The 12,071-nt window shown below is 35.0% G+C and overlaps 1 protein-coding gene across 1 annotated transcript; it reads left to right on the forward strand.

The window, feature by feature from the left end:
- Positions 1-7,795: 7,795 nt before the first annotated feature.
- On the forward strand, positions 7,796-11,643 carry LOC107764088 (uncharacterized). The gene is made up of 5 exons (XM_016582614.2): positions 7,796-8,286; positions 10,160-10,261; positions 10,369-10,461; positions 10,592-10,747; positions 11,228-11,643. The coding sequence occupies exons 1-5, from the start codon at positions 7,873-7,875 to the stop codon at positions 11,351-11,353; spliced, it is 891 nt and encodes a 296-aa protein (XP_016438100.1). The 5' UTR covers positions 7,796-7,872; the 3' UTR covers positions 11,354-11,643.
- The last annotated feature ends 428 nt before the right edge of the window (positions 11,644-12,071 follow it).

Below are 12,071 nucleotides of genomic sequence, written 5' to 3' on the forward strand. Positions count from 1 at the left end.
TATTTGACTCTTTCACAAAACAAATATTGCTATGTTTGTGTAGATAGAAGTCAAAGTGATGCTTGAAAAAAAGAGACATATATGCTCTATATAAAGTAGTAGTACAATTATTTAGCGGCGAATCCAGAATCTAGAAGTAGTGGGTTCAAAATGAGCATAGGCCTATATATTATATATATGCATGCACATTTTTGCATGTACATACACACTTCGAGCAAAATACATACTACTAAAAACACGAATTTCTCACGGAATTCAAAAATTAACTCGTCAGAAACGTTTCTAACGGGATTTTCTGACGAGCAAATTTCTAACGGGACATCTATCAGAAATTTGCTTTTTTTTAACACAATGGATTCAGTTGAACTTACAGAATGGCCCTATTTTCTCTTGTACTGTTTATGTCCATGCAAAACAAAACAGAGGTCCTGCAAGAAAATAAATAAATCTAGCTAGGCTCAGAGAATGCAAACAAGAGCAGGGACATGGAAAGAGAAGGAACTCATTGCCCATAATCAATCATTGTAGTGTTAGTTAATTTTTGTATTTTATTTCTGACATTTATAACATGGAAAATCTAAATGGATCAAACAAAGAACAAGTGATGGGCTCCAATAATCCAACAAAAGTAGGGCTGATATGTTGCATACCTTTAACACTACAGAGATCTTTGTTATCTGTTCTCATTCAGGCCTTCAATCTGTGACAGTCATCTGAGGCAGCCTAACATGCTTGTATGTCTATACTTAGTAGCGGAGCCAGAGTTTTCATTTAAAAAATTATAAATATAATGAAATAAACATATGGAGAAATCAAAGGGAATATTTAACATCTACTGTATATAGATAGAAATAACTTTTAACTTGTATATACAATTTAATTTTTCGGGAAAAAGAGGTTCGGTCCTAACTCCGCCCCTATCTATAGCTCAACAAGCCATCAGGGACAAGATAACTCGATCCGTCATTTTTTAGACAACATATGAAGAAATCATCTAGCATTTTATTGTCTTTATACTGATATTTGAACTCTGGTCTTATTATGATTTTTACTCATTTCATTGATCGCTAGGTCACACTTTTAAGTAATTTTGCTGGTTTGTATCTTTTGACATTCTTATTTCTTTTCCTTTTAAACCTTGCAATTTCCTCTTATATATCTTGTGATCCCAACCCATATATGGCCATTGATTCAATGACACCTCATATATTGAGTGTCTGCAAAGTCTAACATGAGTAAGACTGATACATTTAGTTTTGCAAAATATAGCCATTATTTCGTTCAAGCATGTTGCACTATTCATCTCTACAAGTTGCAAACTAGGACTTGAGCGTAGCACTTGTAATTGCGTTTTGGACACTCTTTATAAACAAATTAAACATATATGACGGTGGGATTAATAAACTAGGCACAAAAAAGAGGTTTTTTTTATAATTATTCATTAGTCTTGACTAAGTAAACCATCCTAATACCTTAATTTCTTGGTGTTACAAAACTTCTTATAAATTTCGAGGACTTTATAGCCAATGAATCTGTAATTTTGTTTGCATAAATTAGTATAGATAGTTTAACCATATTTTACGCAAATAGACAAAGTGAAGATAAGCTCAGCCACACAAGAAATTCTTTTAATTATAACACCTACAACAACAACAATAACCCAGTAAAATCTCACTAATAGGGTCTGGGGAGGGTAGTGTGTACGCAGACCTTACCCCTACCCCGAAGGAGTAGAGAGACTGTTTCCGAAAGACCCTCGACTCAAAAAAATAAAAAAACAAAAGGGGCAAAAAGGGAGACAATATTAGTATCACAACAACAATCATAGGATAAATAGGAACACCATGAAATCCAGAAGAAAGATGCAAAGTAAAGGGAGATAATATTAGTAAATATTAGTATCACCACAACAGTCATAAGAAAAATAGGAACCTTATGAAATCTAGAACAAAGATGTAAAGCAAAAGCGATAGCTAGTAAATAGGGCTTGCACTGAAAAGAGAAATAGTAAGCCACAACATTCCCACTAGTTATCTTAGAAAAAAACCCTACATGGCTAGTCCCACCATGTTATGAAGTAAGGCACGACTCAACTACCTCCTAACCTACAACCCTAATACTCGACCTCCACATCTTCCTATCAAGTGTCATGTCCTCGAAAATCTGGAGCCTCGTCATATCCTGCCTGATCACCTTTCCCCAATACTTCTTAGGCCGCCCTCTACCTCTTCTCGTGCCCTCCGTAACCAGCTGCTCACACCTCCGTACCGGAACATCTGGGCTTCTCCTCTGAACATGTCCGAACCATCTAAGCCTCGCTTCCCGCATCTTGTCATCAATGGGAGCCACATGCACCTTCTCCCGAATATCATCATTCCTAATCTTATCTATTTTAGTGTTCCCGCACATCCACCGCAACATCCTCATTTCTTCAACTTTCATCTTCTGGATATGTGAGTTCTTAACAGGCCAACGCTCAGCCCCATACATCATGGCCGGTCTAACCACCGCTTTATAAAACTTACCTTTGAGTATCGGTGGCACTCTCTTATCACACAGGTCTCCAGATGCTAACCTCCACTTCATCCATCCTACCCCAATACGGTGTATGACATCCTCGTCGATCTCCCTTCCCCCTGGATAACCGAACCAAGGTACTTGAAGCTGCCTCTACTCGGGATGACCTGCGAATCAAGCCTCACATCCACGCCCACTTCCCCTGGCTCAGCGCTGAACTTACACTCCAGGTATTCCGTCTTCGTCCTGCTCAGCTTAAAACCCTTAGACTCAAGAGCCTGTCTCCAAACCTCCAGCCTTTCATTAACACCGGCTCGCGACTCATCAATCATAACTATGTCATCGGCGAATAGCATGCACCATGGCACATCCCCTTGAATATGGTGTGTTAACGCGTCCATCACCAGGGCGAATAAGAACGGACTGAGCGCAGAACCTTGGTGTAGCCCCATTACAACAGGAAAATGCTCAGAGTCACCTCCTACTGTCCTAACCCGAGTCTTAGCCCCATCATACATGTCCTTAATCGCCATAATGTAGGGAACCGACACACCTTTTGCCTCCAGGCATCTCCAGAGAATTTCTCTAGGAACCTTGTCATACGCTTTCTCTAGGTCAATAAACACCATGTGCAGATCCTTCTTCCTCTCTCTGTATAGTTCCACCAACCTTCTAACAAGGTGTATAGCTTCTGTAGTCGAACGACCCGGCATGAATCCGAACTGGTTGTCGGATATAGACACCGTCGTCCTCACCCTCGCTTCAACCACTCTCTCCCACACTTTCATGGTATGACTCAGTAATTTGATACCCCTATAATTGTTACAACTCTGGATATTACCTTTGTTCTTATACAATGGAACCACCGTACTCCACCTCCACTCATCCGGCATTCTTTTCCCCTTAAAAATAATATTAAACAACCTAGTCAACCACTCCAAACCTGCTCTCCCCACACACTTCCAAAATTCCACCGGAATCTCATCTGGCCCGGTCGCTCTGCCCCTACTCATCTTACGCATAGCTCCCACGACCTCCTCAACCTCGATACGCCTGCAGTACCCAAAGTCACGGTGACTCTCGGAATGCTCCAATTCGCCTAGCACAATATCCCGATCCCCTTCTTCATTCAGAAGTTTACGAAAGTAAGTCTGCCATCTCCTCTTAATCTGGCACCTATATAACTAAATATTTTAAGGTAAAAATAAGATAACTGTTTCGTGATATAACATTTAAATAATTTCGAGTACGATGTCTTTGCACATTAGAAGGTTGCCCCTTGCAAGATTGTCTAGACTTGGGAGGTTCACCATTATGGGCCCAAATTGTAGTTTTATGGACCCTCCAATAGTCCAATTAAACCCGAATTATTTGCACCCGTAGCCAGTTTTACCTGGCCATTTAAGTTATATTCGGCGCTTTCACATTATTTAACTTATTCCCAAACAGGCTATAAATTTGTAAAAATCTATAAACTTCAGTTGAGTTTTTGGCCAATATTGTCCCTTATCTTTGAGGCTAGATCTATTTTGGTCCCTCAAATATAACCCTGAGCATATTTAGTCCCTTAAATGTGCTAAATCGGAGCACCTTTAGTCCCTTAAGTATGCTAAAGTGGAGCACCTTTAGTCTCACCGACACAATATGTTCAAAAACTAACGGTGTTACCCAACTCTGATTCATGAAGCAAATCTTTTGCTCTGAAGCAAAATGTATCCTCTCATTTTATTGGATAACGCAAATTATCACTTTAATTCCTCATTTTTAGATAATGTCTTCTAAAATTTTGACCTTGAAAATATCCCCTTCTGTGTCAGTTTTCAATGAGAAAATGACACTGTATAGCCGCTATAAAAATAATAGCCAAAAAAAATATATACTCCGGACTATATTTGAGGGACCAAAATAAACCTACCCTCAAATATAAGGGACAATATTGACCAAAATCGGCTACCTGCACTTTACCCATAATACCCCCAACGAATGGCCAATTCTGTGGCCTTGTATTTAGAAGTTGGCCTTGTAGTCGTTTTTTAAATTTCTTTATTTAAATTTGAGATAAATAGAACAAGTTCAAATTATTTGTGATGGAATTAATGTAACAAAAAGAAATTGAAATATATATATGCATGGACCACTTAAGTTGGTAACCAATTTTTTCATAGAATTTTATATACGACTGACCTTTCCTTTTCAAACATTCAACTAAAATCATAAATGCTAAAACTGCATATTCATCTACCCCTTTCAAATGTTACATCATTCTTCCCTCTTCTCCGGAAACTCCATATGTGAATTTCAATTTGGCAAAGGGCCAAATATGCTCATGGTCAATTCTAAATATCTCCAAATTAATTAAAAAGACTCATTACATATATCCGAAAAATAATTTTTTAAAGCATTTTTTTTTTTATAAAAACTAGAAAAAACTGAAATTATTTTTACTAAAAACTAAAAAAAACGAAAATATTTTTTTTCCAGTTTTTACAAAAAAACTGCTTTAGAAAAAACTGAAAAATATTTTCTAAAACAATGTTTTTGTAAAAACTGAAAAAAAGAAGAAGCTGAAAATCAACTTTCTAAAGTAATCTTTTTTGTAAAACCTGAAAAAAACTGAATTGTTTTTACTAAAAACTGGAAAAAAAACGAAAATATTTTTTTTCCAATTTTTACAAAAAAGTGCTTTAAAAAAAGCTGAAAAATATTTTTGTAAAAACTGAAAAAAATAAAAAGCAATTTTCTAAAGTAATATTTTTGTAAAAACTGAAAAAATAAATATTTACTTTTTTTTTCAGATTTTAGTTAAAAATATTTTAGTTTTTTCTAGTTTTTAATTGCTTTAGAAAAATGCTTTTCAGTTTTTACAAAAATATTGTTTTAGAAAATATTTTTCAGCTTTTTAAAGTAGTCTTTTTTGTAAAAACTAGAAAAAAAATATTTTGTTTTTTTAAGTTTTTGAGTAAAAATATTTTTTAGTTTTTTCCAGTTTTTACAAAAAAAAATTATTTTTCGGGTATAGGTAATGAGTCTTTTTAATTAATTAGGAGATATTTAGAATTGACCAACAGAACGATGACACGTGTCCCTCCGTTTAAATGAGGGGTATATTTGAACCCAAAGTATGACTGCAGGGGTATAGATAACCCAATAGTATAACGAGGGGTATTCTTAGACCATTTTCGAAAGTAGAGGAGTATATTTGACCCTCTGCCGATTTCAATTTGATCTCCATTGGAATTGGAATATAAAAAGATAACTCGGTGCACGAAACATCCCGTGTTCACACAGGGTCCGAGAAAGGGTCACACCCCAAGGGTGTGATGTAGACAGTTGATGCAAGCATAAGTGGCTGATTCGACGGTTCGAACCTGTAACCTATATGACAACATTAGAATATGGAAAAAGAAAAAATGGAAGATGAAGAAACGAATAATGGATTTAACTTGCAACGATAGTGACACTGCTAGTGCAATTCATTATGTTACATGCCTTATTTTTCAGATTATTTGTGTAAATTATTATGAACATCTACTTGACTATCTTTTAAGTGACCAAATCGAGTAAAAAATAAATTACATAGTTTAAAAGATAGCAAGTAACCGTCCAATAAAAGTAAAATTAGTAACTTAAAAAATAAGATAGATTATTGGCTATGACCAGTTAAAATACACAGATAATGTAAAATTTCTTTATATTATTAATATAAATAAGTTAAATACTTTTTCAGAAAAGATCAGAGACCAATTCTCATCAACCTGCTTATAATTTGTTGTGAACTTTTGACTGCTTAATTGGTAACCCTTTTTTTTCTTCCTCTTTTTGAATATATATATGATATGTGGATTTAACCATGCTCAAATGATGTAGCTCATATAAAGGAGTGAATGACTAAAGGTTGTTTATTAGTATAATTATGAATTCAACTCCAAAATAGTACTGAGCAATGACTTTATGAATTACAGAAGTTGACAGCAAAGTCAAAAGGAAAATTATAATCATAGGTTATTATCCTTTTCTTTACCCCAGAATTCAAATTGACCTAAAACAAAGTTACCAATCAAAAGTTACTAGTTAGACAAACTGTCTCTCAAACAATTATTAGAATAGGTAAAGGGAAGGTGAAAAAGTACAAAAGGAATATGTACAAAATAAAGGTACAAATAAAAGACAGCAAGTATTTTGTTTGCAACTAACAGAACCGAAACAAGAAGGAAAAAAAAATCTTAAAAACAACACATAGAAGAAGACAGACAACTGTGTTTTGAAAAATCAATACTTCCTCATTTGTCCTGTTTGGCCTCCCTCCAAGAAATCCAAAATAGGAAGCAGCTTTCAATAAAAACCACAGTTTCATATACACAAAAATTCAAATATTTCAATTGAATAAATGACAAAAATGGTCCTTATTTTGGCTAGTTTTAAAGTAGTCCCTAAAATATATACTCCTAATACTTTTAGTTGTTTTTCAAAAAGTGATCACTTTTAGGGTGTGTTTGGTATGACTTCTCATTTTAAACTGTTTGGTTGCACAAAATAGTTTGAAAAATATTTTCCTACATATCACATTTTCCTAAAATTGGAGGAAAATGACTTCCCTAGAAAAAGTTAGGAAAATATTTTCGAAAAACTCCACCTACTCTCACATCTAACCCCAAGCCCCTCCCCCTTCTCTCGCCTACCCTGCCCCTTTTCCAAAAAGATTTTTTTTCCTTTTCTGTCACCGTCCACCCACCCTACCCTACCTACACAATTTTTTTTTCTTTATACCTTTTTTTTTTATTTTTGAATTTTCTGTTTTTTCATTTTTTTTGCACCCCACCCCCACCCCTGCATATTTTTTTTTTTTTTTGTATTTTTAATTTTCTGTTTTCCACGGAAAATATTTTCCGTTATTTCAAACACACCCTTATTCCCTATCAAAATATTTAATAAACTCTGCCTGTCAGATTTTATGAAAACTGTAAAAAGTTAACTACAAACACAACACGAAAATCTCGTTAAAATTTAGAAATTGTAACAAAATAACAGTACAAACTATCAGAAATAGACCAAAAATAACAACAACTGCACCTCCAAATATAAGTTCACGGACTTTTTTCCCCATAGTTCCTGTTAAATATTTGACAGAGACCGAAAAGACTAATTTTTAGCAAACTTAAAGGATCAAAATTGCTCAAAGTTATATTTAAAGGACTATAGTGAATCAATCTCAAACATAGGACACTCTTTTTGTCATTTTCTCGTTTCCATTTGTATACAAATGATCAAAACCTTTGAAACTATGATTCCTTTGTTCTCTTCTCCCTTGTGATCTCTAAGGTCATATCACATCTCATATTTCATTTTCTTTACACTATGCCTATATCAACAATTGATCATTCAAAACTTAAAAACCCAAGAAACAAACCAAACTCAACCAATAATACAATTGATTCTAAAAGTTTTTTCAGTGCAAAGCCTAAAAATAAGAAGAAATTTATGTCAGTGAGTTTTGGAATTGGAGGGCTAGGATGTAAAGGAAAGTTAAACTCGCCGCCGGTGTCGGCACCGGCAGTTATAAGATCAGCAGCACAATGGGAGAGTACTAACCAAATAAGGAAGAAAAATACAAGGAGAAATAAGACCACATTGTCAAGTAAAAGTACTAGGAATCTAGCTAATGTTGTTGTTGATATTCCTGATGTTTGTTGTGCTCCTCCTGGGATTGGTTCTGCTTCTGATGTTGCTCCTAGACCAAGAACCACTTCTCAAAGATCAAACAACAGAGAGGTAAAAGACTTATTATGAATTTAAGTTATATATATTCACTTTAGTTTTAAATTTTATAGCAGGTTACTTACCATTTATTTTATGTGACGGTTAATACTTATTTAATAGAGTTACCCTTAACTACCTTAGAAATTATCTAATAGTGTAAATGCTTTTTTTAACTTCGTCAATGTGTACAGTGGGGGATCCAGGATTTTCTGCGAAGGGGTTCAAAAAGAAAAAAGTTAAAAAAGATTATAGCTAGTAGGAATTGAACCTATGACCTTACAAAGGTTTTGAACCCTCTTGACCACTAAGCTATACTTTTGGGTTGTGTCAAGGGATTCAAAATTTAGTATATAAAAATAAAAAACAGATTTTGCCGTGTAATTTTTTGGCGAAGGGGGTTTCGCCCCCTAAATCCGCCCGACTGCATAGAACTTAGATTATTTTAGCAACAAAATGCACCTGTTAAAAGGAATGAGATTGTCTCTCCTGATGCCTCCGGTATACGGGTAGGCAGGGATGTCAAACGGTGCAGTACGGTTGCGGACATAAACCCGTGAAAATTTCAACCTCCCCGCATTAAATAATTTGTTGTTTTCAATCCACCCCGCCCCGCACCGCTTAATTTTTTTTTTCTTTTTTGAATGAATTTGATAATAAAAATTAAGATTCATAAACTTCTTTTTCGATTTTTCTTAAATAGTATTAATTTAAATTAAACCCAAATCCTATACAAGCACCTCCCTAACAAAACCAAAGTGACAGTGTCTTGCAGTTGATACCATATCAAGTAATGGTTTATCTTTTCTTTTTTTCACTAATTGTTTGCAATTTAGGAAGACTTTTCTAAATTAATGAGTTTTATGTTTAAGTTTTTGTCTTTTTTAATTACAATTGCTATAAGCTTGGTTGTTTTAACATTTTATATTCCTGTTGCAATGAGTCGTTTGAAAGTTGAAACTTCAATCCCCAAATCATCAAGAAAGGAAAAGTACAAATAGCTCTGAGTCCATCTTATTTATAAAGGTGAGAAACCATGTAATCTAATAAGTAAAATAATATATACTACAACCCTAGTAGACTATTATAAGCAGCATCAATGTAAAATTTTGAATCAGTATATGTTTCTTGGCCAAACCTGCAGCCATACTCGCGTCAACCCGCAACCGCCCGCAACCGCAATTTTTTTTTTTAAAAAAAATTCAACCCACCCCGCCCCGCACCCGCACCCACACTGTCACAAATCCTCCCCGCACTGCATAGGTTCAAACCCGTCCCGCATCCGCACTGCCCCATTGCCATCCCTATTAATACAGGAATATGAACATGATATGGACTTTATAGTTCACAACTAGAGGGGGTTAAGGATTTAAATTTTATAGATTCAATTTCGGACTAGCACATCTCATTTGATTTACTACGTTAGAAATAGACCATTTGTACTTCTTTAGTAAATTTTTCAACGCATATACAAAGGTATAAGCTAAAGCTACTGGGTTCGGAAACATATACAGTACCTTCGCCCCTGGTTACAACCATTTTCTATTCAGTAAGACCATGTTGACTACTCTATTCTATCTAACTGCATTAGCTTTATATATGGCTTACAGTTTAAGGACCCTAATTTTTGGCTCATAATAATATCTTAATCCTTGTCTGGTTATTTTTTGAAATGTCTATAGTTTCCATGTTGTAAAATGAATGATCAAACTCAGAATAGCTATAAAATTTCTCTGTTCTTGTCTATATTAAGCTCTTATAGTTTCCGAATATATGGACATAAAAGGCAGCAGTTCTTCTGTACTATATTAAGCTCCTTCCTTTTAATGTCACAACTCACTAACAGAAGTTTACTAAATTGTGTATGTTTTAAATTGTATCCGAATAGCATTCTCGTGTTGCAAGGAGAACTGCAAATGGGGAAGAAATTTCTAGGTTGCATGCCTCTAATATAAGGCACCAATGTCCCCGTTCTCATTGTCGTCCTCTTGTAAGTTAAAAACTTATCCACACCTGATGTTTACACCAATTGCGTCCCTGTTTATCACTTGAACGTTTATCGTATGATCAAATTTTGATCTCACTCGAACGTTGCAGATCCTCAGACAGAACCTGCAATTTGCTAGAGATTTAGATGGTGATGATCAACATGGATCCTGGAGACTGGATGTAGATGATATGTCATATGAGGTTCGTGTTTTAAGTACACGAGACAGTATAAAAAATTCTTTAAATTGTCGATATATATAAGTTAATTTCCTTACGATATACATATGCATCGAATTGAAGTGATCTAGCCTTTTGGTGTTTTCTTTTGCAGCAATTGGTTGAATTGAGTGATAGGATTGGGTATGTAGGCACAGGTTTAGCAGAAGAGAAGATAGTCCAATATATAAGAAAGTTTAAGCTCTCAACAATTGACTCCTCTCCGGTTCTCATCTCCACTGATAAAGCCTGGAAATGTACCATTTGCCAAGTAAGTTCACTATTCCACTTCTTTTTTCTCTTTTTTTTTTTTTTTTTTTTTTGGCAACGATAAGAGTTGGCACCGTGCAACTAAGAGGATACGAATTCAATCTGTGAAAACAGCTTTTTGCGGAAATGCAAGGTAAAGCTGCATATAATTGAACCAATGTGGTCTGACCCATCCCTAGACCCAGCACATAAGAAACATCTTAACACACCGGGTTGCCCTTTTTATTTTTTGCGCAATGATGATACGAGTTGTCGTCATGCGAACAAGAGGTAATTCAATCCGTGAAAATAGCCTCTTGCAGAAATATAATGTAAGGCTACATATGGACCCCAATGTGGTCTGACCCTTCCCCTAACCTCGCATATAGCGGGAGCTTAGCGCAGCCGACCGTCCTTTTTTTTTCCTTAAAAAATTTAGCACACAATAATAGAATATTACTGATATTAACATTCTTTTTGACAATAAATATTATCTCTACAGGAAGGATACAAAGTTGATGATGAAATAGGAAGACTTGAATGTGGACACTACCATCATATTGAGTGTATAAAGAAATGGCTTATGCAGAAGAATACATGCCCAGTGTGCAAAAGTGCAGCAGTTTAAATGTTGTATCAAAGCTTTCATTCTCTTTTCTCTATTGTTTTCAAGATTTTGGATTAGACACAAAGAGTTTCAAGATTTTTGATCTTCTTTTATTTAATCAAAACAAATTTTTGCCTCAGAATATAGCCAAAGAGCCTTAAATTCAGAGGCATAAATTGCTTTTTGGTTTTATTTTCTCCTATTGGTTTGTTAGAAGTGAGATTGTATGATGTTCTTACACTTCAATTTTATGCTGGTTTTGAAAATTGTACTGATACGTTTGTTATACAATTCCCCTTCTTTTCTTTTAACATTCTTCCCCTTGTTTGGCTTTGCAAGAGATTATAAACCTGCCCCTTCTTCACTTAGTTTTTGTCTAACCTTCGCGCAATACAGGTATAAACAACGGAAGCAAATGACCACGGATATTAGTGAGTTTAAGCAAAAGCTAGTGAGTTCATCTGAACTTGTACCTAATATTGTAGCTCTTCCACTAACTAAACGCTCCGCGACTAGAAATCAAATCCAACCATTTTGAGAGCTTTTTTGTGAGGGCACATTTTGATAATTAGAACAGAAAACTAACCCAAAAATCTGTGATAACTCGATATGTCATTTTTAGTTTTAGCCTTCGTTTCTAGGTTCCGAGACCTTGAAAAGCTCAGTTTAGCCTTCCTCGATTTGCATGCATAGTCTGTATCTTTTTCCGAAATTTTTTTATGTGAAATACTAAATAAAG

Source organism: Nicotiana tabacum, chromosome 24, assembly GCF_000715075.1.
Source record: "Nicotiana tabacum cultivar K326 chromosome 24, ASM71507v2, whole genome shotgun sequence".
In the NCBI taxonomy this organism is placed as follows: Eukaryota; Viridiplantae; Streptophyta; class Magnoliopsida; order Solanales; family Solanaceae; genus Nicotiana; species Nicotiana tabacum.

What these genes read in the sequence shown, in the direction of transcription:
- LOC107764088 (XM_016582614.2), top strand. Translation starts at nt 7,873, where the DNA reads ATGCCTATATCAACAATTGATCATTCAAAACTTAAAAACCCAAGAAAC. An exon ending in AAAGATCAAACAACAGAGAG is followed by an intron (nt 8,287 to 10,159) that starts GTAAAAGACTTA and finishes GTATCCGAATAG; the next exon opens with CATTCTCGTGTTGCAAGGAG. An exon ending in GTTCTCATTGTCGTCCTCTT is followed by an intron (nt 10,262 to 10,368) that starts GTAAGTTAAAAA and finishes CGAACGTTGCAG; the next exon opens with ATCCTCAGACAGAACCTGCA.